Source organism: Platalea leucorodia (genome assembly GCF_965183815.1).
Source record: "Platalea leucorodia genome assembly, chromosome: 3".
Classification (NCBI taxonomy): domain Eukaryota; kingdom Metazoa; phylum Chordata; class Aves; order Pelecaniformes; family Threskiornithidae; genus Platalea; species Platalea leucorodia.
In genome coordinates this window covers 21,524,050-21,549,941 of record NC_138825.1, presented here as the reverse complement: position 1 = coordinate 21,549,941, position 25,892 = coordinate 21,524,050, and the positions used below count along the sequence as shown (strand labels likewise).

General features: G+C 39.2%; 2 protein-coding genes across 6 annotated transcripts in view; one reads left to right on the top strand and one right to left on the bottom strand.

Moving 5' to 3' along the window:
* Positions 1–118: 118 nt before the first annotated feature.
* Positions 119–24,623, top strand: CNIH4 (cornichon family member 4). 3 transcript variants are annotated; one of them, XM_082307116.1, is made up of 5 exons: positions 119–250; positions 1,693–1,761; positions 2,828–2,940; positions 7,082–7,222; positions 24,542–24,623. In XM_082307116.1, exons 1-5 carry the CDS (start codon positions 182–184, stop codon positions 24,564–24,566), a joined length of 417 nt encoding a protein of 138 aa, XP_082163242.1. In that variant the 5' UTR covers positions 119–181; the 3' UTR covers positions 24,567–24,623. The 3 variants fall into 3 exon arrangements, with proteins under 3 accessions (XP_082163242.1, XP_082163241.1, XP_082163243.1); XM_082307115.1 differs by lacking the exon at positions 24,542–24,623 and adding an exon at positions 7,829–8,020; XM_082307117.1 differs by lacking the exon at positions 24,542–24,623 and adding an exon at positions 7,376–7,696.
* WDR26 (WD repeat domain 26) overlaps positions 12,889–25,892 on the bottom strand; it is a 33,442-nt gene continuing 20,438 nt past the window's right edge. Inside the window, exons 10-15 of one of the 3 annotated variants that reach the window (XM_082307113.1) lie at positions 24,557–24,676; positions 23,617–23,762; positions 23,008–23,086; positions 22,288–22,417; positions 19,309–19,494; positions 12,889–17,775 (exon numbers count right to left, since the gene is read on the bottom strand). In XM_082307113.1, coding sequence (XP_082163239.1) covers positions 17,750–17,775; positions 19,309–19,494; positions 22,288–22,417; positions 23,008–23,086; positions 23,617–23,762; positions 24,557–24,676 — 687 coding nt within the window. In that variant the 3' untranslated portion in view covers positions 12,889–17,749. Of the gene's footprint in view, positions 17,776–19,308; positions 19,495–20,626; positions 20,862–22,287; positions 22,418–23,007; positions 23,087–23,616; positions 23,763–24,556; positions 24,677–25,892 lie in introns of those variants that run through there. The other 2 variants (XM_082307114.1, XR_014227693.1) reach the window with 2 other exon arrangements.

Genomic DNA, 25,892 nt, shown 5'->3' with positions numbered 1-25,892 from the left:
GAGCTGCCCGGCTGGCACCGCCCGCCCGCCGCCCCTGAGGAGAGCCGGGCGCGGGCTGCCGCCGGGACTCCGCTTCCCAGCATGCTGCGCGGCGGGGAGGGGCGGGGCCCGGCCCGGCGCGGCCCTGCCCGGGCGGGTGGGCGCGGCGTACGGCGGCCGGGAGGGCGGCGGCCGTGGCGGGATGGAGTCGGTGGTCTTCATCTTCTCCCTGATTGACTGCTGCGCCCTCATCTTCCTCTCCGTCTACTTCGTATCCTTCTCCTCCGCGGCTGGGGGGCGACCGGGGCGGGGCGGGTTGGGGCTGCGCCCGCGCCCGGCGCGGCTGAGGTGGGCCGGGCCCCTTGAGGCGCCGCTGAGGGCGGGAGGGCGAGCGGGGCCGCAGCCGCCGGGCTGGCGGTGGGTTGAGGCTGGCGGGGCGTGAGGGCCTGGGCCGGGTAATGGCCGCTGGCGGGGGCTGTGGAGGCGGGGAGGGCCTCGCTGCGGGGAATGGCGAGTGATGCGGTGCCCGAAATATGCTGGCTCCTTCCAGGGCTGGAGCTCGGGTGGCTGCAGGCTGCCACGGGCGGCTGCGGCCGGTGCTCTGGCAAACAGATCGTGCCTCGGCAGCAGCAGCGTGTGCTTGGCCTTGCTGTAGAGAAAAGGGTGCTGAAAGCATCCTTCACGCCCTCAGAAACTGCACAGGCCTCAAAAAATGCGGCCAGACGGTAGTCCCTTCATTGTAAGGATACCTTATTCTGTTTTAGATGTGAGCTCGTAGCTGGGAGACTGAGTTCCTCGACAAACAGAATTTCCATATTCTTTGTTACAAACTCGCCTGCAGTTTATGCTGCCTGGTGTTGTTAGAATGTCAAAGCACTGATTTGGCTTTCTTTTTTTTTTCTGAATAAAAGAGAATTGGTTCTCATACTCTTTCAAATCCTGGTGCTGTTTCTGAATCTACCCAGTTCTCCTAACAGAAAAAAGTACAGAAGTGCTTGAAAGAAATTAATCCTGGAAGGACAGATTATTTGTTGAAAAATGAAAACACTTAACCTGTTTTTAGGGATAGAAAAAAAATCTTGTGCTTTTTCATTTTCGTGGAGAAAAGGAGCATGAGCTTTACAGGACATAGCATGACGATGTGCATACGTGTGTGCAAAGCCTTTTTTGAGAGGACTTTTCTGTCTGAAATCTTCGTAGTTCAATTGCTGAAAGTTCATTTGATAACGATGTTACCCTCTTATTTCCTAGCAAAGTATGAATTAATCCAATATTGCTGTAAATGTAAAAAAAGTAGATCAACTTCTTAAAACTGCAATATTTAGCTTTATTGTGAGGAGAGTTTAAAAAGCACGTTAACTTTTTCTTCCTTTTGAGTTCTGGTTTCAAGTGTTGTAGTAATAATTCTGATACTAAAAATACTGAGTTTGCCTCCCTGGGCTGTTTTAAGCGTTGGACTGAACTTTAGCACTTGTGCAACAGTTGCCATTGGAAAAACATCATAAAATCACTTGGCCTGATGATAAAATGTGGCCTAACTTTCTACCTAAAGTAGGAATGAGTTGTAACTAATTGAAATATGCCCTTGGCAGATCAGCTGTAGAACAAGACAGTCTACACTGAGAGGAGAGTGCTCTCCCCAACTTATTGGATAAAAATAAAGATTTGTGTATTCTGAGTTACCGTACAATTTTTCCTTATCTTGGACTTCAGATAATTACGCTATCAGATTTGGAATGTGACTACATTAACGCTAGATCATGCTGCTCAAAACTCAATAAAGTAAATTATTCTTCTTTGCATTTAATGTGGTTTAAGAAAACAGTCCTTCATCTTAGCATCACAAATAACAGGGGCGTAATGTATATCTGAAGAGCCTTGACTGGCAATATTTTGCATGTATCCTTTATTTCAGTACGCTTGTCTTTTTTGGATGCCCGTTGTTCAGCAAATTCAGTCACTAAAGGCTGTTCTTCTGACCCTTGGCGCTCTGAGATGGGCTGCTACTCTGAATTTGTGGGACTGAGACTTAACTCTTTGCAGAGCTCTTGAGTTCTGTGCTTTCATTCCTGCAGGTGTGCCACACCAAGCACGTCTACTCGTGACTGAACCCTGGGATCTTTATAGCAACTTTCTTTGTTGCTTCTGTATAATTTCTAACCTCTCTTGAACAGTAGAGAGTTTTACTGTGATAAGGAAATGTACTGTTTTAACCAAATCTGCTTAAAACTGATTTAATTAAATCACTGTGGCCTTCCTGCATGGGTCTTCACTTTGATTTAAAGGTATTTTCTTTCTTAATGTAAGAGAGAATGCTGCAGGATACTATCAAGCCAAAAATGTGTTTTTGCCAGGGGCTGACCCAATTTAACTATGCCAGTTTTCATATTGATTAACTTTCTTCTCTGTTCCAAGCCTGAGGGTGTTTTTATGTCCTGTGTCTGTACAGAGTTTAATTATCTGCCTTTCTCATTCCTAAATACAATGTTCTCTGCAGTGATTTCAAATGGGCACTGTATACTTTCTTAACTCACTTTCTTAAATGCTTGAGTAATATAGTTGTGTTCAAACAGCTGCTGTGCTTCTATCTAGAAATTTTTGTAATACTTAGATAAAGTACCTCTGTCATAATATCTTGGGGCCTGATTTCTGGCTTGCTTACATGGAATCTGTCTGAAGGTATTAATTTCCCCATATTGTGATGAAGTCACATGAATTTTCTTCTTCCATGAATTTTCTGTCTTGAGTTTGATATGATTAGAATCAGGTGATAACTCCATATAGATCTTTTTCAGAAAGGAATTTACATTTGTGCGTATAACTTTTTTCTTTTCTTCCCTTTTTACAGTGGGTGGTCCCTGAGGTGATTGGCCATGCTGTTGTAACTGTATTAATGCTTATTTCATTGCACTGGTTCATCTTTCTCCTTAATTTGCCAGTAGCAACATGGAATATATATAGGTAAGTGCAGAGGGGTTTGTGTGCTTTTTTTTTTTTCGCTGTTACTAGTTTAGCTTTAAGTGTAGTATGAAGATAAACAATGTGTCATGGTGAGATGTTTCAGTTGTGTTCTTGAGCTGCTAACAGTCTTCATGGATCTAACTAACATAAAACTCTCCTCTCCTTGCAATTAAAACGACAAGAAACCCAACCATGTAAAGGATACGAAGCTTTTGGCCTTTCCTTGCATTCTCTCTAGTGCCCAGGAATCTTGGTTTGGGAGTCATTCCCAAGTCCATAGGAAGTAATAGCACGTTGATTGGGATTATGAAGTAGTACTGCAAACATAGCTGTTAATGTTTTTCATGCTGCGCCTACGTGCCTGATAGTGATAACAGCATAAAAGTACTTAGGTCAGCGTGGCTGATGGTTGTAAAACCATCGGGCTGTGGTCTTATCCCCTGCACCCTCCTTCATTTGCTGTGGTGTCTGTTGCTCTCGTTTGCATTGGTTTTGGTTCCCCATCTTGCCTCTTTGTATTTGGAAAGGTTTGCAGACTTTTCACCTTACGACAACTGTCAGTGTTACTCGTCTTTGTATACTGGGCCGTCCACCGCTTTGAAATGGTTTACTTATAAGTAGGGGTTTCCATATGGCAACGTTGGGACTGTCAGTTCAAAAATGTTCTTTTTATTTTGTATCATTTGATGTGCGGAGGATTGAACCTTTACAGGTGTTACGCTAATGAAAACTGGGTGTGGATTTGCCACAAATTATCTCTAATCACTGTACTACAGGAAGTCCAAAAGACCAAACGTTTAAGATATAAGTATGAAAAGTTGGCTGTAATTCTTGTTTGCCTGAAGCTGCTAGGGATGACTACTTGCAGGGATAGGTTGGGTAAAATTAAACAAGAGGTTTCATAGCTCTCATTAAAAAGAAGTTGAGGATCCCTTTACTGATAACCTCATTGTTCTTGGGCAAAATAACCATGCATTTAGCACCCTTGTTTTCTACAAAACTGCTAGCAAAGCCTTCAGATGTTTCTAAACCGGAGTAACATGAGACAGTATAACTTGTATGCTTAATAAACAAATGTTGCCTAAATGCACACACATAGGGATAGTTTTGTTTGGCCACCTGTATGTACAACTGGATTATACGCTGTTGCACAAAATGACCAGTATTCCCTTTGGTATCTGCTGGCAGTATGGAGTTTGCATTTGATGTTTCATTTAGGCTAGACTGTTTCTACAGAGACACAAGAGAGAGAATGCATTTTCTTTGAAGGTTTGAAGATTTCTTGTACTGGTTACCCCTTTGCTGCTTCCTTTTGCTTATTTATGTTAACATTTTAAGTAGCCACTTCCTTTCCCTTCTAAACCTGGTCAGAGAGAATTTTAAAAGATACAATTAATTATTTCTATTTCCACACTTCAGGCAGTAAGCTTTGACTGCCATTTTGAATTGCTAGCTCTCATTTTATATTTGTCATATGTGGGGTAGACATTCTGAATGTCCTAAAATCCAGGATTGTTTCCTCAATTTTAGATGTGCACTGTAGGCAATAAATGAATATGACAATATGGTACTTTGCCTTTCCTGCCACAAGAAGTCAAAATGTTAAGCCTGTATTCCTAATCCTGCCTTCTTTCTGAGGATCAAGGAGTTTCACCCACAGTACTAGCCTGGAATATCCTATCTATAGTGAAGGAGTTAAAGGTCTGCAAAAGCAAGTGCGTTGTTTAGCTTTGTAAAGGCAATCTGATGATTTGGGATAGAACTTACACTTGACCCAGTGTTCAATGGACAAAAGGTAGGGTAGTCAGAAAACTGGTGGACTCTAAAGTAGTTTGAATACACTGAAGAGAGGAGAAGGTGTCAATTACTAAGCTAGGATTAAGTGAGAACAGATGAAGTGTGAACCCATTATCATGAGCTGCAAACGTCCAGCATCAGCTGGATGTGTTTAAATTTTCTTCATATGTTATAGTATTTCAAGAACCAATTTCTGGAGTAAATATTGCTGCACATGAATTCAGAAAGGTTTAAGATTATCCTTCTACTCCAAGATGAGTACAGAAATCAAAACAATTGTGTTGAGATTGAAGAAGTCTGTGCTTTGTAGTTTATCTAAGTGACAATAGAGAGAAAGGTAGGATAATAATCCTTTCCCCTTATTCTCTTTCCTTCAAAACCTGTTTAATCTTGATGAGTAAATGGTACAGTTACAGGCAGTACTGGCTTAATTTACTAATTGTCTCAGTGATTTCAGTGAGAATGGAGAGGTTTTGTGTGAAAGAGGCATCAGAAACAAATCCTGGGGAAGATAAATTGGTCATAAACAGCATCAAGGAAGACTTTCAAAGTTGCAGCATGTTTGTTGTAACATCCTACTGGCCCTTCTTGTTCAGCATACTTGGATGCTCATTTAATTTGGTTTATTTTTTGCTGAATTTTGTAGTGTCTTCTACAATCTCCAGTGAGACGTAGTTTTGTCTGACATTCTCCTTGTTTTAAAACTAGATATTGAAGCAACTTATTTGAAACCTAATTGCTTTTCAAAATAGATATTTTTTTTAGTTCTTAAATATTTCTTAGACCTGCTACTATGTATAAGAAGGAAGAATTACAACGGAAATGTTGAATGTGACTAGACAAAAAGAAAGCAACTGCTAGGGAAGTCCTGACTTTTTTTTTTTTTTCTTCTCTGTTATATAGACATGCTTGAGACAATAGGTCAAAATAATGTGATTCTTGTCATGTCTTCAAGTAGATCATAGCCCTCTTAAAACTGAAGGAGTAACAAAAAAAAAAAAAAAAGAAAAAAAAATCTTTAAAATACAGTGAAAAATCTGCCCAGGACTTCTACATCCCTTACAAAATTGTGTAATCTAGAGGGAAATGTCCCGTTGCTGTGGCAGCCGCTTCCACTGAATGGAGATACTGGAGGCACTAATGTGTATCTTCGTTAAAGCTGACAGTTTTCTTGTTCTGTGTGGTTTTGCTACAGAAGTTTTTTGCTGTTTAGAGTATGACAACTGGCTTGAGTTGTGTTTGTCAGCATCTAGCATTGTTGTGTCCATGACTACAGTTCCTTAGATGTATAATATAAGCTGTACTAGCTTGTGGGTCTTGGAAAAACTACCTCCCAACTTCAGCAAGCTTTAATTAAGTTGCATCATTTAAGTGTTATCATTCTTCTTAAAAAGCAAAATTAAGAAATACTACCTTTATGGCACTCATATCCTAGAGATATAAGAAAACTATGCACGGTATCTCTATTTCTAGGATAAATTGATACAGGAAACTTGTGTTCTTCCTCTTCTTCCAATAAAATGCATTACATTTCCAGTAAATGGACAATAATTTGTGTTAGAATACTAAAAATAGAACAATCGCTTAAAACTTCAAATTTAGAAGAGACTTTCAAACTGCAATTATTTCATGTAAACTATTTTTAATGGGACATAATTGTTATTAATCAAATATGTTGAAGTGCTTTTTAATACCTCTGTGAAAGACAGACAAATTTCACTCAATTTTTGTTCTTATGTGGGTTTCGGCAGCAGTACTTAACTTCTTCAGTTCTGCCCAGTCTCTCATCCGGTCTCTGCTGAGATACGGCAGGATGGTTGTGACAAAGTGGGAATCGTACACAGATCCTTTGTTGTGTCTTACGCTGTCTCATTTTGACCACTGGAGTTTGTGATTATCTATGCGGGGTCTTTTTTGTAAATAAATCACAAAGTCATAGCTAAACTAATTCTTTTCCAGTCCTTTGCATCTAATGCATCTTTCCACTGTGGTTGGACGTTTCCTTCATAATAGCAAGTAACCGCAAACAGCAATTAAAATGAACTGGAATTGGCTATTACCTGGAAACTCTCCCATTTGTACATGGGAAGCTGGGCTGATGTTTTTAGTACTTCTTGTTCTCTTATTCTTTGTTTGTGGGTTGTAGTGGCAGAGATACATGCAATATCCCGAAACTGAAATAGATTTAAAAAAGAGCTCCATTATGTTGAATTGTGAAACAACTCTTTAGATGAAAGTCCCTTCTGTGCAAGCTCTCCTCCTCCCCTTCCCCTGACACTCCCTAATGTTTTGATGACTATACTTCTGTTTTGTTTTGTTTTTTTTTTTTCTCTTAAACTTTCAGGTACATTATGGTGCCAAGTGGAAACATGGGGGTATTTGATCCCACAGAGATCCATAACCGAGGACAACTGAAGTCACACATGAAGGAAGCCATGATTAAACTAGGCTTTCATCTGCTCTGTTTCTTCATGTACCTTTACAGGTTAGTTTCAAAAATTGCTCCCAAGGAACAAAGGAATTGTCTGCCAGCTATTTTTATCATCTCCTGTATTCTGCTAGTGTAATTGCTGGTATTCATTAAGTGTCTTATCTTTTCACATCCTGCTAAGCCTCAATAATACATTTTGACAGCTATCTATCTGCAGGTTCATTATATGCCTTTATTCTTTCTGATCAAACATTGTTTGGAAACTCAGACTACTCTTTAATCTCAAACACACTATAAGTACAATATTAAGAGTTATATGACTTCAGCACCTAGAATAATTAGCCTATTTAGAATGGAAATCGTCTTGAGGACCACGTTTATTTTACAAGTTCTGTTTTAGAAAATAAGGTTGATCTGGCTAAGTTAGAAACGGATGAGTTCTTTGATAGGGCCACTTACTACCAGATGGAAGAACTACTGTTCTTCTACTGCAGTATTCCTTCTGCCTTCCTTGCCTTTGTAAGCAAAGCACATAGCACAGTTGCCTTGACTTTCTGTTTCAGAATCAATCAAGTGCAGTTCTCTCATGAAAGCGATAGCTGTTCCTACTTGCACATCCTTCAGTAATCCAGTGGTATCATGTTTTCTGTTTTGTCACAGTATGATTCTGGCTTTGATAAATGATTGAGAAGTTGAAAACGAACCATTAGCTGCCAAATTGGGTCATCACTCCAGTGACTGGTTGTGGAGCCACAGACACCTGAACATACCTAGATCATTGTCGTCATGCAGTATATTTTTCCTCTTTGAACAAGAAATATTTTTCTGTATTTTTAAGATAAAATATTTTCAAAAGACATTGCATTTGTGTAGCAGTTGTTTTTGTTCCTTTACAACCCAAACTGCTGGAGCTGCTGCTTCTGTAAGGTGAAATCCTTGCTTACAGAACTGATCGCACAGGAATTAAATGGTGAGAAGGGAAACTCATTTCAGCAGCATGGGCTGATAAATTTGTTCTGGAAGTACCACTGTTAAGGGCAGCTCTGATGTCTGCTTCTTCCTGAAAGGTGTCAGGATGTGCCTCTGGCTGTCAAGCTGCCCTGTTAGAGCCTAGTTTGAAGCAGTGCTGGGAACATAGATTTCCAAGTGGAACAGTAGCACAGCTTGCATCTTTGTGTCACTGTTTTTTCCAGCTAAAAAGCAATGGAATAAAAGTTACGCTTTTCTCCCTTTCCACCCCTCCCTCCAGCATCCTGTATGAAGTCTTGTGTTTGGATGGATTAAGGTCCCTTTGGTGAAGGTGACACTTGTGTTTAAGAGTGAAAAACAGATAAATAAGAGATATGATTAATATGTGCTTTTTCCCTTCAACTCCTATTTTGTCATTGAAATACATCATAGACCTCCACGCAAAGTAAACATCCCGTTGCACCAGGGTTGGAGTTGGGTACAGAGCAGAAGACTCTCTGCAGTCCCTGCTCCATGAACCTGCTGTTGCCATATCCAGGCAGGCGAATCAAGAGTATGTATGTCTAGTATGTCTCTGGTAAACCATAACCCAGTTATCCCAATTCTGATATGACTCTGCTTCAAAGCCACCAGCAAATTAAGTTCTTTTTGTGTCGTTCTTGCATCAGTGATAAGTATATAAACCTGAGTTTGTACCCTCACTGTCTTTAAATTTTTTTTATATGTGCATAGAAACATGGTTTTTGAAACAAACACATCAAGTGAAACACTTCAAAAAGACAGTTCTGTAATTAAGTCCTAAAATTTATGAGCTTTTCCTTCTTAAGTACTTGTTCTTTGGTGTATAGCTGGAGCTAGCAGATGGTTTTCATGGCCAGCAATGAAAAGACAACACTGAAGCTTGATTTCTCTAGATACCTTGTGTTCAATGTTTGTTCTAGGAAACGTTTGGCTTTAAATTCATGATAGATGGAGTCCAAGTTCAGCTGTTGCAAAGATGAAAAACTGCTGAAAATTATGCTCATTAGAAAATAACCAAGGAAATAACTACCACAGCTGCGTGCCACCGACTACTTGATACCACAAAAATCAAACTACAGAAAGTACTGCCTTGTAAAGCTGAAACCCAGACAGGATGTAGGTCTGGAAAAAGGAGGGCAAATACAACCTTTAAGAGAGGAAAGTCAGTAACATTTGTAGCAGCTTATGTGGTAGGCAATTAAGTTATCTTATTTGTATGTGAAAAAACCAGGCTACACAGACGTTAGGTTTTATCTGTTAGAGGAAAGGGCAGTGTTAGTAAGCTGCTTAAGTCCTTGCTGTAGTGCTAAGAGTAGATAAATTTCATTAATGACATTTCATGCTAACATGATCGTTAATCTGTAAGTCCACCACTTAGACTAGCAGTTTTATATCTTATTCTAAAGATAGGATTTTGAGAGAAGAGCTTTATTACCAATGAAAATGTTCGTAAGATACATTGTCTTCAATGATTTCTAAGTACTAACACCTCAGGATTACAGTGATGACATGAGATAGGGTAGACCCCTTCCCTAATGGAATTGGTGAAATTTATCACTCACTATGACAAGCTTCTCTTCTCCTCTACTGAGGGAAGTGTTTCTTCAGAGATGGGAGTAGGACAGGGAAGGGTAAGGGAAAAGAACAACGTATCTGGGAAGAAAAAAAAATGGGGGTAGAATATGTCTCAATTTATATCCCTGACCTAGAGGGATGTTCTTGTGGATTCCTTCCCCGCTTTCTTCCTCAAGAATGAATTATTAACCATGATAAACCAACAAAAAAATACAGATATGTTTTCTAAGTGGTGGCTGTCAAATATTAAACAAGCTATACTTTTATACAAACGCAAACTTCCCACCCCACTTTTTTATATAATTCTCTGTTCATAAAAAAATTCTCTGTTTATTCATGTCTAACAGCATGTTATAATAGTTGTAAAAAGCTCAGTAGCAGGCTCCAGAGACTGCAATTCTGCTGAGTAATTACACTGGTAATTTTGAAGCTTTCCGTACTGTAGAGGGTCATTTCCTGCCTTAACAGAGGTCTTCACAGAGCTCAGCGTCAGCAACAGGAAAAACGTGTTTGTAATTGCTAAAAACGTAGTTCGTTAGCTGGGAATAGGGATCCTGGTCATCTGTCTCACGGGAGATCCACAGAGCGCAGAAATTTGACAGTAGTCAAAAATCAAACAAACTCCCTACTTTCTGGGTCTCCATCAGGGGAGAACAGGGTAATTTAAATTCAAGCTTACAATACAGAATTCAAGACAATTACAAACTTTAGACTGATTTTAAATAAAAATTCACCTAACTTTACCGCTATGAATCAGTGTGAGACCAAAACAGAGATTCCCTCCTGTTCACTCACCAGAACAGATTTCCCTTTGGAACTGAGGTAGCCAAGTATAACTTCTCCAGGGGACCGTTAGCTTGTCCTTCAAGTGATTCACTATGATTTATAGAAAGCTCTTAATCCATGAAAATAAATCTGAAATTGGCCTACAGGCATTCTGACTTTTAACCAAGGTTATTAAGCTCTTTTCCTCACCCACAGCCTACAGCCTAGTCAGCTTGCTAAGATATTAGTCATTCAACAGTTTTTGGAGAGATGAGATAGCTGTGATAGTACTGCACTTGGGAGGAGGGGATTAGTTAAAATATGTACGATAGTATATTTCCCCCTAATTAATCATTATGGTTACAGACTGTTGGTTATTTATCTTGTTTTATTAAGGAATAGATTTATCTCCTCATTCTAATAAACTAGTTTTATTCTGAAATACTTCTGTAGTATGGAGCATAGTAAATCAGTGGGATTAATAGTATGACCACTAGTCCTAAAAACAGTTCTACGTGCAGATTAACAATCACAACCTGAAACCCTGATAAGGCCATAAAAGCAAATCTTTATCTGTTCAGTATTGGCATAGCTTTAATCTAATTATTTTTCTCACAAGACGCTCTCTAGGATTTTGTACAAACAGCAAGAAAAGACCATTTTTGCCTCGAAGGATATTATGGTAATGATGAGATGGGAGGTGGCGATAGCCTCAATTTTTCTATGCTGACCACCACGCAGTTATCAGTACATTAACCGCCTTATCTTCGGCATAACCTTAGAGGCACACAAACTTCAGTGCTTAGTCTTCAGAGCATTATAGTTCTTTTAAAGTGAGGAGACAACTGGGACTGCCATCCTTCTGTGATGAGCACGTAGCCTAAGCATGCGCACCCCATGCAAAGCAGCAGAGGGATGCATCAGGCAGCACAGAAAGCATAAGCCAAGGTGTAAAGTGAGAGTAAACCAGGAACTGTCCCTCTGGAGAAGTACCCTGCCTCAGGCAGAGTCTGGATTTAAGCTAATTACAAAATGCTTATCTATCAGGTTCCATATGTAATTTCTTTTAAATAATCTGAAGGGTTTAAAAAAATAAAAATTACAATTAATTTTACATCTTATCTATGCTGAAATTTCACAGTTCTCTAGAAATAATACACCTGTTTCTTCTGCAATCTTCCCACCAGTTACAGGCAGACATAGGACAGCAGATGAAACACAGCCAAAAAACCTAAGTTCCTTCACCTGCTGGGTGGATCGTTTATGGCTGAAGCGGATCTGCAATCGAACCACCCTCCCGCCAAAGCTAGTACCCCAGGGAAGCGGCACAAAGCAGCGCATGGAAAGGGATAAGGCATGCCCCTTCTGCTCGCACCCGCGTTTAAGCCACGATTACCTAAACGCTGCTCAAAGAGCAATAATAAGGTTAATACAGAGGTGCTGCTAGAGGGAGTAAAGACTTTTTCTAATCAATATAGAAGCTAAAAGAATTTAAAAATGGAATGCATTTCAGCAAAAGGTCCGAGTTTGGAAAAGCTACGGGAAGGGGAGGGCAAATTTAGGCACAGCTTTTTATTTAACAGAACATTAGCTAGAGCTGAATAAAAAAATGCCTAAAATGCAGGACAAAGCTGAGGTTCTGTTTGGAGGCACAGGGAAGAGGGACAAGAACGCAGGGTTACTTGGGGGGAACAAAGGCCACAGCTGAGAGGTCTCTTCAAGAGCTCTCAGCTGCAGAAGCCGCTTAGGTCAACTTCAGACAGAAACCTGGAGGTCCCTGATCTCCCATTTAAGAAAAGTCTAAGCAAGAGATGTAAGTACTTCAGGAGCACCTTCTTAATATGAAATATCAACCCCCCCGCGAAACCCCCCCAATCACCTAAAGCAACCTGCGCCTGGTATTTAAGCGAGCCTCAGCGTTAAAGCCTCAAGGCTTTCACTGAGCCTCGAAGGCGTTCCACAAGTTAGATAAGCACAGAAGGGGACACGGGCAAGTCGACTGCTAAATGTAGTAAAAGCACAAGATTAAAGGTAGATTAGAGCCAAAACATCAAGAACTGGAAAGCCTGCACACAAGACTGAGTGAATGCATCTTTGGCTAAACTGCCACAAATTAATTTTCCTAGCGAGGACGTGAAATACTACAAGTACGGAAGAAATCTATAATTAATGACCAAGAAATGAGCATCCAAGTCATAGTCATGTAAGTGAAGTTAGGGAAACTAAGAACTATTCATTCCAGTTATTTATTCTGTTTATTGAATTGAAAGAAAGGGAATACAAACATTTCTGTTAAGTGCTGTGCACCAACATGGAAAAAGTGTATTTTTTTTTTTTTAAAAATCCTAATAAAAACAAATCAGAAGTTAATGTAGTTCCAATTGAACAATTTTTAAAGATATGTTTAAAATACTACACATTTATAAAATAAAAAAGTTAAAACGGTGTTCTGTAAATAATTAGTAAAACAAGTGAAAATAAATACGAGACCCAAAGTTCTTATGTTTTTAATGTAATATAGCAAAGAAATTTTTAACTACTTAATATAATCCGAGGAGAGTAACAAAAATCCAGAAAGTTTAAGAACGCAATCCTTTGAAACATTTAATATCAGTCCATAGCAAATAGTCATTACATACCAAAAGCTCTAAGTGTTAACTAGTTCCACCACAACTCCATATAAATCTTGACAATTTAGAAATCTTGAGATCAACAATAAAGTTCTTTTCTTGATCTCTACAGCTTGGTTTGTAAGTACATACATGCTTTGAGGATCCATTTTGTCCCATATGTTTTCAAGGAGCCAATAACTTTTTCCATCTGTGCCTAAAAATGTTAAGATTCAAGTCTAGCACATATACCCTAACAATGAGAAATGTTTAAGGAAAAAAAGATGGGGCACGATGAATTTCAAATTTATAAAAATATACTGATATTAACCAAAACCTTCTGGTCAAAGGACACTTCACATACACACGACTTAAAAGTATGCAATAAAACATGACAAGTACCTAGAACATTTGGTTCTCTGTTTATGGAACACATGCACACGCACATTCATACCAGGTGGGAGGAACACTCTCTCAGACATTTTACCGAATCCAGATTATCTGGATTAATAGACAGAAAACTTGTCTACAGTTTATTTCAACAACTAGAGGCAGCTACTGCAGCAGTAGTTCAACGCTGCACACTTCAATTAAGTCCACCCTGTTTAAAAAAGTGTCAGAATTAATGAATTTTTTTTTTTCTTACTAAACATCATTAAAAGTAGCAGTTTTCAAAATTAAGTATGGCAGCTGAAAATGGACTCAAGCCAATGTGGAAAAGACAGGAGGAGGTCAAAAGGAGGATTAGCCATTTATGGGATGGGTGTTCCTCTTAATAGTTGTCTCCAAAAAAAATTAGATACAAGCGTATTTTGTAGCTAAAATCATGGACAAACTATTGAAAGTGCATTTTTTTTCCTCCTCCCCCTTGAGTTACAGTAGTTGGTTGGTCAGTAAGTCCTGCTATTTATGTCCGTTGCTCTTTCTCTACCTCCCTCCCCACTTGGTTCTACACCACCTCCCCTCAAACTAGGGCTCATTGTACGAGTCCTGGCTTCCTGCTAAGGAAGCCTTCAAAACCAATTTTGGGTGGGAGTATCGCTTCGCAGTGGAGAAGTATACAACTAGACACCAACTCCCAAGAACGTGCTGAGTGTTATTCAACATTACCTGTTTGAAGCCAAGTTGAGAAGTAACTGGCAAGATCTGGACAGATTTCTAGCTTGCATCTTTGCTCTAATCATAAAAAGAAGTTAACTTTGAAGTTGGAGAACTTTAGAAAAGACAGAGGGAATTTTAAAAACAAAGGTGTCATTTCCCCCCCGCTACCCTCCCCTCCGAACCAAGGACAGATCTAGCATTTTCCCTTTTGTGCTCCATTGTGCCTTGAAAATTACTTACCTGAACAGCTAAAGAGCATTCAGATAATAAAATGCTTCTGCAGATCTTCCTTTTTAAAGATCTGCCTTGACAATAACCTGGGGCTACTGTGAATATTTTAGGCCAACAGCTGACCAGAGGAAGTTACAAAAGGAGTACACGCTTACAGTATTTTCCTCTCTAAAACCATAGGTCTGTTGACTAGAAATACAGTCATTTACTGCGGGTGCGTACTTGTTCCAGCCTTAGACTCCAGCCTATGAACATTTTTAAGCACATGGAAATCAACGTGTTGCAAATGAGCAAACTGATCTGTTTTTCCCCCCCCATAGTCTCATTTTATAGTCTGTGCACAAAAAGTATTGGTACTTTTCAATCCGCATATTGTGAATATGTGACATGATAGAAACAGTTTAGGTTCTTCTTTAATCTACGGGTTGGAATGGTAGTCGTCACCGCTAGAGCTATCGTGTCAGTTTACTGCGGGACCAAGTAGTGTGGCAAACGGAGGTTATACTCTCACCTCTGCTCATCGCCTGTGAGCAGCAGACAGCGATGCCAGGTGCTGCCCTTGAGACGCTCTGGAACCAGTGCCACCTATACGGAGCTTTCCTTTACATTGCGTAGTTGCACCACAAAACTAAAGGGGAGATATCAGAACATGTCCTTCTCCCTAACTCTGCTTCTAAATACCTGAAGTGTATTTTAGAGGTACAAACCGACTCCAGAAGAGAAACCCCAGAATGGAGGAGCAGTATTTTGGCAAAAGTACAAAGTTTAAATTCCTAACTACAATGCATTGCAGCGGAAAGCAGGCATCAGCCCATACACCCCCCCTCCCCCGGTTTGTATCAGGTAAGGAGTCTCGCTTGGTTTAGGTAGGGCCTGTTGAAGTGCATGTGAGGCTTTAAATCTAAACTTGAGATTTGACCCAGCCTTTACCACCTGCCTAAAGTTCCCACTGAAGTCCCACGAGTATGAGGTAAGCAAGTAGTGCCAGACCGTTGTATGAGACGTTGTTAAGAGACATCAAAGCCAGGATTATTCTCCTTACTCTCCCTAAATAATGTTCTGTTTGAAAACATAAGTTCCAGAGTAAGACAGTACTAGGGTAACTTCCAAAGATTCACATACCAGCATCGGTTATGAATTATACCATGTTTTGAACATATAAAACACTGTTTACAATTTAGGTATTCAATTTTTATTTAAAACCCAAAGGTTTAGCTTACTCAAATTTGACGTTAGGAAGTTTTCTGGTTCCCTGCAACACTGATGGCACAGTTACAAGACTGCCTGATCTTACACTGTCTGAACGAGGAAGAGAAACAAAGAGCTTTCTCTAGAACTAGCTAATGGAAGAAGGAACTGATCTGGAGTCTTAAGTTTACATGTGTATTCCCAGTACTGTGGAACAGTAACTGCTATCAAAGAAATTCACCTTAATTCTGAGACAAATGTACTAGATTGAACGTGAAGTTCCTACTTCATTCTGGAGGTACTAAGAGAGGAGTCTGTCAGATTCAGGGCTGGTCGCAACCAAAGTGTCAGAATCTTAAATCACATTTAAGTTTACACACAAGGCAAGAAAAAAACCCCACCACCTGATGGCTGGAATCTAAAAAAAAAAAAAAAAAATCTAACCTGCTAAGCTTCACTTTGTTTTTCTGGGAAAGAAAGAAGGGACTGCTTATGTTAAACACCACATTCCCATTCATCAAAGTGGCTACACTTCTCTTCCCAGGAACTCCGGCAAACCTTCCCCCACCCTTCTTCCACACATGACTAATAAGGACACTAGATTATCATCTCATTAAAGGATAAAGTCCACACTTCTGTTCACCTCAGTTCTTGGTGGCATGCCTTTCCCTGCTCCCTCTTTACTTCACAGCAGCACCAACACTACCTTCCCACCCGAGGTGGCAAAAGGGTATCCAGTGCCATCCCATCATGAATTTGTGTGTAGTGCAGAAGCACAGAGATGCCAGGCCATCTGTTTATGTCAAAAAGAATAAATACTTAAATTATAAACGTCTTTCTCTTTTCTTAACATGGGATGTTAGTGGAACTCATTCCTAGATGTGTCAAGATGTTCACAGCACCAGCTTGCAACAAGGTCTGGGAGAGGCATTTAAATCTGCAAAGTTTAAAGCATATTCTCAAAAAGAAAATCTATACACCTTTGTTTATCAAACAAAGAAAAATTTCCATCGTAACACAAGTGTTTAATTATGATTTGTATGTTAATTACTTTTACAAAGTGTTGACTTTGTGAAGAAAGGATTTGACACATTCTTCCCTCAAGGTGTAGTCTACCTTTTATCAGCATTGTGGCATATATTTATGTAATTAAAAAAAAATTTATGTAATTAAAAAAACCAAAAAGACCTTGTCTTGTTTAAACTCTCAGTCTGGTGGTGCACTCTGAACGCTTTTTTTCCTAAGTATCTGTAAAGATGGACAGTGAGTTTCTCCTTCTAAAACAAGCTTCACTGCCTACATAAAGCTCCTTCCAGCCACTGCTTTTGATTGGGTCTCAAGACACTCCAGAAAAGCATCAGTGATACCGTGTTTCACGACACTTCTTGCATTGTTTTAATTCCAAATGTATACAAATGAAGTCATTTTAATCCTATAAATAATTTATTTTTAAAAAATTGTGCTGTTAACCCCTTTGCAGGGCAACGAGCTATGTGAAAAGTACAAAACTTTTTGTCAAATGTGATACTGAGAGTGCTTTTGACATAGTTCATTGGTTTATCGTCTCAATTTATATATACTGCGCAACGGGCAAGGCTAGAATCCATGAACCAAGCTGCAAAGATCTCAAGCTAAGTAAGGCGGAGAGAGACTTGAGAAACAAGAGAAGGAAATACTTTCCTATCCAATGTATACTCTTCAGACTAAAGCACTCTTTCTATCAAGCCTTCTAAACTGTTAAATAAAGTGTTCCAAACAAGCATTTAAACTTCATTACACAGAAGAGCAACAAGAACAGTAGCCTGCCAGACAAAAAGGCAGGAGGGAAAAATATATATACTGAGTTCAATGGTTAGCCTGAATGTAGCACAGTTCTTCACAACCGATGGGGGGGGTAATTTCAACACGGTGTCCAACAACGTTCTAACGACGTGCTTCATCTCGACTGGTTACTATGAAGCAAGGTGGTAAATGTTTGGCCCCAACCGGGCTTCAGAAATGGTTCTTTTTCATGACGAGCATGTCTGTCCAGCTATCAATCATGTTTGTTTGCACCAAATCCCAAGCCATTTAAAATACGACTAATTAAGTTAAACTGAAGTCGTCTGCTCCAAATTCGCCATCAACTATCCATGCTACTGCATTCCTCTGAGCAAAAACAAAAACATAAGAGAAAGAAATCACACCTTGAAGATCTTAACAATAGTTAACATTTCTATTATAAGGTCATTAATACAGTGTATTTACATAAGTTTTACTGAACATGCAGCAGTTAATGGAGCTTATACTGTAACTAAATCCCATGCTAAAAATTACTTATTTTAGATATCATTATTCATATTAATTTAGAGATTAATTTAGCATGTTAGGTGTCGGTACACAAAAAGCATCTCTTCCAAGAGGACATAACACACATTTGCATTCAAGTTCCAGGGGAGTGTGCTAATTACAAAGCTGTCTGTCATCCACTTAAAATTCCTCAGTTGTTAGGTATTATTCCGTGCACCTACACCTCTTGTGGAAGCACTGCTGTGAGAAATCCATTTTCTATTGTTTTGATTTTTATGGTGTTTACTAGCTCATTCTCTGGAGGAACTACGAAAGAGTGAGCAAGCAGCTAATTGGAGAAAACAAACAAACAAAACCATGAGTAAAACCAACTGGAGGATAGGCTCTGAGTCCTTATGGGTGCATTCAAGGTGTTACAAACAGGAGATTGGCCAGGCTGGTCCACCTAGTCCAAGACCAGAAGCAGATGCGTCAGAAAGCACAGGAGCAGGGAGAGGAGGTAATTCTTCCTCCTAATATCCTTCCAACTTGCAGCCATTTTCACCTAAGGGACATACTGAACTAGAGGTGTTTACTTATCTAGTAGCACTCAATGGATTTCTCTTTGATTACTTTGTCCGGGTTCCCCTTGAACTCGTGTCCACACCTAGTATCCACGAGGTCCTGTGGCAATGGGATATACTGTATTTCATTTTAATGCCTACTGCAGATTCTTACCACAAGGTTGAATGTGTAATGACAGAAGCCTACAAACTGCAGAACAATCCTTGGGTGGTCATCTCGTTAACAATTTGGGGGGGGTGACATAAGAAGGGTTGGGAACAAGTGTGCATTTTGGCAGCGAAAGAAGTTGCATTGTGTCTCTCTCCTAGACACAGATGATCGCTAATGGTTAGGAAAGAATCAGTTGTGTACAGATTTTACAGTGGGAAACTCCACTCTCTCCAGACACTGGAGATTCCATTTGTAAGGATTGTAATAGCACTATTCAATTTGCAGCGTGGTCAGAATGCATTATTTAAATTTTACTAACATTGCATGTTATTAAGCTTCAAGCATTGGAGGCAAGAAGTCTACATAAATAAGCTAATATATTCCTGAGGTCTTAGTGATGCCACAGTTTTCTATAGGGCCATGTCAGAAATTTGAGTATTATTTTGGAAATACCAGTTGTTTCCTTTCTATTCCACAAACATAAATAACTGAGATAAAAATCAACAGCCATACATAAAAAACAAAATCAGTAACTACTTTTGTAGTAAAAGTAATGAGTCTAACCCAAGAGTTAAAAGCATTTTTCTATCCTACTTATGGTAAAGAAAACCCACCAAACCAGCTGCCTTGTAAGCTTTTAGTGATTAGAGAACACACACACCCATCCCCGCTTTTTACCTTCAATATCCTGGTTGTCTACGAAAGGTGCTGGTCCCCATATTCTAACAGTGCCATCATCAGAGGCGCTGGCCATCATGGATGGAATCTGCGGGTTCCAGCTCACACAATTAACAGTACGCGTGTGCCCTGTCAGCTCCGCAATGGGCAGCTCGCTACGCTTGTGCCAAATATATACTTTGTGATCTAAAAATATGCATTTAAAAAAAACATGAGAAATTGTTGAGCGCAGACCGATTTGTCATATCAAGTAGCACTTCCACACAAGCACTCAGCAACAAAAAAAAAACAACCCCAAAACATTGTAAAACCCACGTCTAAAACCCATGTCTGTTGAATGTGCAATAGCACTAAAAATTTTTCTTCTAAAAGTGATCAGAAGAATATGGGTAAAGCTCTTCCACTAAGAGGCACGTTCCCTTTTAACACTTGCAATTCTACTACACTTGGTATTGGAAGAAAAACATTTGACTACAATGCAAATAAACCAATACATGGCTAAAGTGAGAAATCAAGCTACTCTTAAAGATATGGAGTTGTAATCTTACTCAAAAGGAAGTCTTGCAGATTTTTTCCCCTCAACCAATCATATTTACAGATTAGTACGTGCATTATAAAGTCATGAGTACTAAGGCAGAATATTTACAACCACCACCTGCTGCTGAGTACTAGATAAGTTCACAGCTCTATAGTTTATGAAATATATCTTTAGTATAAAGACCTAAAACATTCCAGTGAAAGTACAAACAGAGCAAATGAGGGAGGGCAACAAAGCTTAATGTCTCAAATTGTGAGCTATTACTCTTTGACAACAATTAACTCTTGTGTGGTATTTAAAGATAGGAATGTGTACATGTTAAAGTAGATTGAATAAACAACCCTACAGATCTTATTTTGTGATAGGAAGCTTTTAATTACATCTAGCAACATGTTAGAAATAGAATAGTGAACTGGTCAGACACTCCAATGCAATTTTTAGAGCGGTGTTACTGCCTTATAACCAACTGTATTTAAGAATAAATGACTAAAGGTGGGTGGTTTTTTTTTCCCTCAACTGTAGACTAGCAGACTTTCACAAGTCTGTGGGTCGACCTCTCTAGGAATGTCTTTGGCATATTGCAAACAGCTATACAAACCGAACAAGTATATGTTACTAGTATTACACAAAAGCCCAGTATTTAGGTCTATCAAATGTAAGTATTTTAATCCATTTGAAAGGTTTTACCATTGATGTCATTCTAAAGGCTTAGTAAACAAACCAATCTTCCTCTATTCCTCCTCCCAACCCCTTACAAAACAAACTTGCTCTCTGACCTACCTGCTAGTATAGCATCATGGAACCATGGGGTAACTCAATTGTCTTCTGCTGAAGCAGCTCATTTGAGTACACCACCTTTATATATACTTGTATTGATGTAAATGTTCTGGTTGTGTTTACATTCCACTTAACGATTTCAACAGACTACATATCCGTGCTATTCATCAAACAACACAATTCACTGTCTGCTTAAACACTGGACACACAAGTCTCTGCTGTCTGGGAGAAGCAAAGCCTAAACACAAACCAGTATTTTGGTGCTTGTCAGAATGCCTGTATTTTTTTTTTTTGGCAAAAACAAGTTAGCTAGATTAAGACAGCAGTTAATTTCCCTCTCAGAAAGACACCTCCATTTTCTTCCTATTGATGCAAGTGTTAGAAAAAAGCCCACCTAGTTGAAAACATACCTTAAGTTTAAGAAGTTATGACAACATAATCAATCTATTACTTTTTTAAAAAGGCTATGACAATGTGATCTGTTATTTTTGTTTTGTTTGCTTGTTTTTTTTTTTTTTTTTTTTTTAAGACACAGACTTTCTCAGTAGCCACACTTGCAATAACTCAGGGCAAAGAGGCAACAGCTTCAGACACTCCAAATCTAAATAGGGTGCCATCAGCTTCAAGTACTGCTCAGTAGTTTTTAGACAATGAAGATAATAAAGAATAAATAGGGGGAAAAAAAGGACTGGTGCACTGTAGTATCTACACCTACACATGCACATCAGTATGGCTCAACATAAATCCTGAACTTACGGGTACTCGGGTCCCAAACCAAGAACCCTATTCAACCATGAAGAGGTTCACACTGGATTGGAGGACTAGAAGTGCCATCCTTCAGTCATTACATTCCACTGGGTCTGGTCAAGGGGCGAAATTTGGTTTTATTTCAGACACACTCAGTATTTTCCAGAAAAGGATAGTAGTAATGCCCTGGCCAACCTTACTTCCTAACAGCTGTGAGTTACATAGTACTAACAGCAATTGCTTACATATTCCAAGTGTAATTCTTAGCCCTGCATAGGCTTAAATCTTAAGTGACCTCCATGGGAGGTGATGGCACTACATCAGTGACAAAACTGAACCAATTCAACATACAAACCATTAACTAATTTCTATTCTTGCCACAGACAGTTCAATAAAAACATACCACAGAGCCTTTGATCACCAAGGAACCCTACCAGACTATGTCAACAATTGCTTAATTTGAGACTATGCTTAATTTGAGACTACTCCTTCCGTAATTAAGCTGACGACTCTATCGAAATTAAAATAACCACACCTATGTCTTCAACAGGCAAATGAAGCACTCCCCAGAAGTATTTTTGAGTCAAACCATAAGCCTAAGTATCATACCACAATAAGAAAAAGCCTCAAGAACACCCCACCCACTTCTAATTAAAACTGTGCAGATGCTTTTGCTTTAGAGGAGCAACACAAAAGATTCATTAATGCTTTCTACTACTACCATCCTCTCAAAAGATTCTTTTTGCTAGCACACAATTATTTCTTAAAGTATGCCACAATCTCAGTGCTCCTCAAACTTACTTAATGAACCAGTTGCTTGCTTTTATAGATGACAGCTGCTAACAACAACATTATAAAAGTAAGATATAGGAAGGATACAGTGTTCCAGTTTTCTGCACAAAAGGGAATGATGTTACCTTCGCTGCCACTCGCGATGAAATCTTCATTATGACCTCCGAAACACGAGTGAATTGTGTAAAATCCTTGTGTAACACCTTGATACTTTCTCACTAAAACTCTGTCTTGTAAGTCCCATAAGTGAACTCCCTGGGAATAAGAAGTATAAAGAATGTTATTTTATCATTAAACTATTCATTGCATTCTTCTGAAACACTAAAAAAAAAAAAATCAAGCATGATGAAAGTACATTACTTTATCCAACTTCAGTACTCTTACTAGATCAAGAGAGTAAAGATATACCAAATTACTAGATTAAACTTCCAGTCTGTGGTCCCTTCCATTCTGAAAGCTCCTATTCTTACGCAAGGTTCTAAAAGTCAAAATAAACAAATAAAATCTAATTCTCACACCGCCAAACGTGTCAACCTGCCACAATCCTTGCCGTACCTGGCTTCTCAATGCGAACGGCAGATCCTAACATTTAATAGCACATATTTCATAGTATGAAACTCTTGACTATAAATCAGTCAAAAAAAAAAAAAAAAAGAGTCTCAAGAATAAGATTGCCTTCTTGTCAGAGAATGCCATGCTATATTTATGAAAATATTATAGACCTTCATATTACATGAAATACAACTGGTTAATATCAAACATTCCAATTCGTATAAAAATACTTAAAATCAGGTAGCAGTTGCAAGCAGAGTTATTTGCATTTCCATTTATCATCACCAACTCACCTGAGTTGCTACATTTAACAAAGCTAAACGGCCATTTTTTGAAATAGTAAATGACATAATAGGGTGATCTTCTTGTACTCTGAAATGATAAGACACATCAGGGTTAAGAGTACACTTAACCAAACAATGATGCAATACCAAGACAAAAGGCATGTCCTGTCTCTGTAATATTATCAGGGAAAGACAATTCTGAATTTGAAATTAGGTATGTCTCTAGGTCAGTACAAGCCAGGTCTGTAATAGTTTGCTTATACTTATGACAAATCCCAAGACCAAAAGGGACTTCAGACCTCAAATCCAACTCCTAACTTCAAGGCACTATCTACCAAAATATGCCAGGAATTGAGAAGACGACAACTCCTGGTGACAGAAATGTCAAAACATCCACAAGAAACCTACTCCAGTGCTCAAGAAGTTATTTCTAATACTTGATTTAATGCTTCTTCCTGCAACTGGAACTCACTAGTTCTTGTCCCATGTTATTCTCCTCCTCTTTTAAAACTGAGAGCATTTTAATAACTTATTTCCCATCCTGCCCCACAAACCCTTCCTTAATCTTCTTCTGAAACTAAGAACCAGGAATTCAAAACCAAAGAAAGAGGTAGTTACATGTTCCTGTCTGTAAGATCCTCAAAGTTATAACCCCGAATTCGCTGGTGTGTGTCCGATGCTAGAACAGTTTTCCCATCACTCAAGCACCAAAGGCATTGTACTCTCACCCCTTCCCAGGAGTCAAGGAGATTACCATCTAAATCCTGATCAGAAGGGGAAAAAAAAAAAAAAAAGAAAAAATTGAACTGTTAGTCTCAGATTTTTGAGGAGTTGTGACACAAGTATCTTTTTCACCTTCTGTTCAGACAATTGCTACAGAAAGCAATCCTACCCTGTAAAAGAGAGGACTTAATTAATTAGGACTTGGCTGTCTTAACCGAGGGCTTTTGTAGGTATCTGACCTGAAGAGCTGAGAATCTCTTTTGTCACTTAATTTTCTCGTGCGTGACATGTACAATCTATGTCACATCACAGAGCTCACCTTTGCAGTCAGTGAGGTTTGCATACTGCACTATTATTCTGGGCACCAATTCAGATAACAAATAAATCAAGGGTAGGGTGAGACTGTGGACTACCACCCAAAATCAAAACTAGTCAAGTTACAAGGGTTTCAAATTTGTGTTTACACTAAGCAAAGACAGTATGCAAAAATTAAGACAGACATAGGTTTTTGACTATTCTGTGGAACAAACAACATTTATGGACTTTTTAGGCACATTTAGGCGCTACTTTTTATTAGTGTATTTTCTAGAGCAGCTAAGAAAAAAATTCCCATTCCACAAATCCTCCTTTAGGCAGACAAAAGATGCCTGAAACCTTCTAGCTGCTACGTACAGAAGTGCTGCTGAAATAGGAGCATTAATGTATTGCTTCTTTGAATTACAAAGGATAAGAAGTTTTAGTGTACACACACAAAAAAACATGAACCTCAGATTTGACCATGACAAAACTTTAATTTCTTGCTTTGTTTTCAATGGGACAGATGCAGAGAACTTACACACTGGTAGAACTGTCCACGTTGACCTCCCGTTACAAAACGCTTCCCATCAGGATTCCAGGCCACGCTTGTTAAACTGTCTTCATGAGACTGGCTCATCTTTGTCCTCAGCTCCCCAGTCTGGAAAATAAACAAAGGCAGCAAGGCCATATACCAGAACCCTTTCCTAAAAAGGCACAAATAATTTTATCTGACATGCATAGTGTTAGGAAGTGCATATATTTCAACACGTTTATTAAGAAGCAACACAAACCTATGAATAATGCAATAAAAAGGCAGAACTACTTCAGCGTCTCCAGTGACCCTGGACTTGATTTGGGACAATTTCTTTTGTCCCTCAAATCAAGAGAGATGGACTAGTCGATGTGTCAGAGAGCTGGAAGATGATGAGTAAAGAGAGGAATTAAAAGAAGTTGGAAGAACATATACGAGACAGAAGCAATACAAAATGAAAAAAAAACAAACATGGAAAGCAAGGAGGCAGAAGGTCACTGAAAGAAAATAGATATGACAAAATACATTTTAGAAGAGAGCCAGGAGTGTCAGAGTATTTGGAACATTTCTGTCCCTGAGCTGGAGCTCTCCATGCCAAAATTTAGCTATCATCCCTAGCTTATAATGCTACTGTTTCACAAGACAGAGTGCCTATGAGTGGCTTACCATTGTCAAAACAGCAAGGGCTTCTCTCTATTCCCTTGTGCCAGCTGTAGTGCTCTTCACTGAGCCAATTTAGTCAATTAAACAGAAGAAAAGTATTCCAAGGGTGAAAAAAAGGAACATTTTTGTTTTCGGAAACTAAATTAGTTCAGAGTCCAAGGCAGCACAAGAAAGACTGTACAGCCCACAGCTGAGGCAGGGGAAGCTTTTATATCAACTCAAGTGCCCATAAAAATCAACAGCAGAAAAGGATTTTCAAATTCATGGAGGAAATGGCAAAATGCCCTAGTGGCTGACTGAAGGATGAAGTTCTGAAACCATAATTTAAGCCTCTGTGGATCTTCCACTAACATCACTGGGAGGGTAACACAAAGCAAAAATATCTTCTACTTTTGCTACTTGTTAAAAACTTCCATGAGCAAGTGCTCCCTTTAGATGATAATTCTGCCCCCTGTTTCTCTTGATTAATTAACTGTTCTCTTCAGTAGCTCTCTACGGTCCTATGGATTTATGCCATCCCTTCTCAGAAATGATCAGTAACCAGATACACTAGAATTCCTGCACAGTCCCACGCACTTAGACTTGAACTCTAATTTCAGTTCTGTACAAACTGAGTACAGAATTTGTAGGCTGCCATAGTCATTTTTTCAAATTGAGGAGGGGCGGGGAGATCAGTGTC

Coding starts and splice junctions, on each gene's coding strand:
- CNIH4 (XM_082307117.1), top strand. CDS start 182: ATGGAGTCGGTGGTCTTCATCTTCTCCCTGATTGACTGCTGCGCCCTC. Junction 251..1,692: donor TCTTCCTCTCCGTCTACTTC/GTATCCTTCTCC, acceptor CTTGGACTTCAG/ATAATTACGCTATCAGATTT. Junction 7,223..7,375: donor TTCTTCATGTACCTTTACAG/GTTAGTTTCAAA, acceptor TTTGACAGCTAT/CTATCTGCAGGTTCATTATA.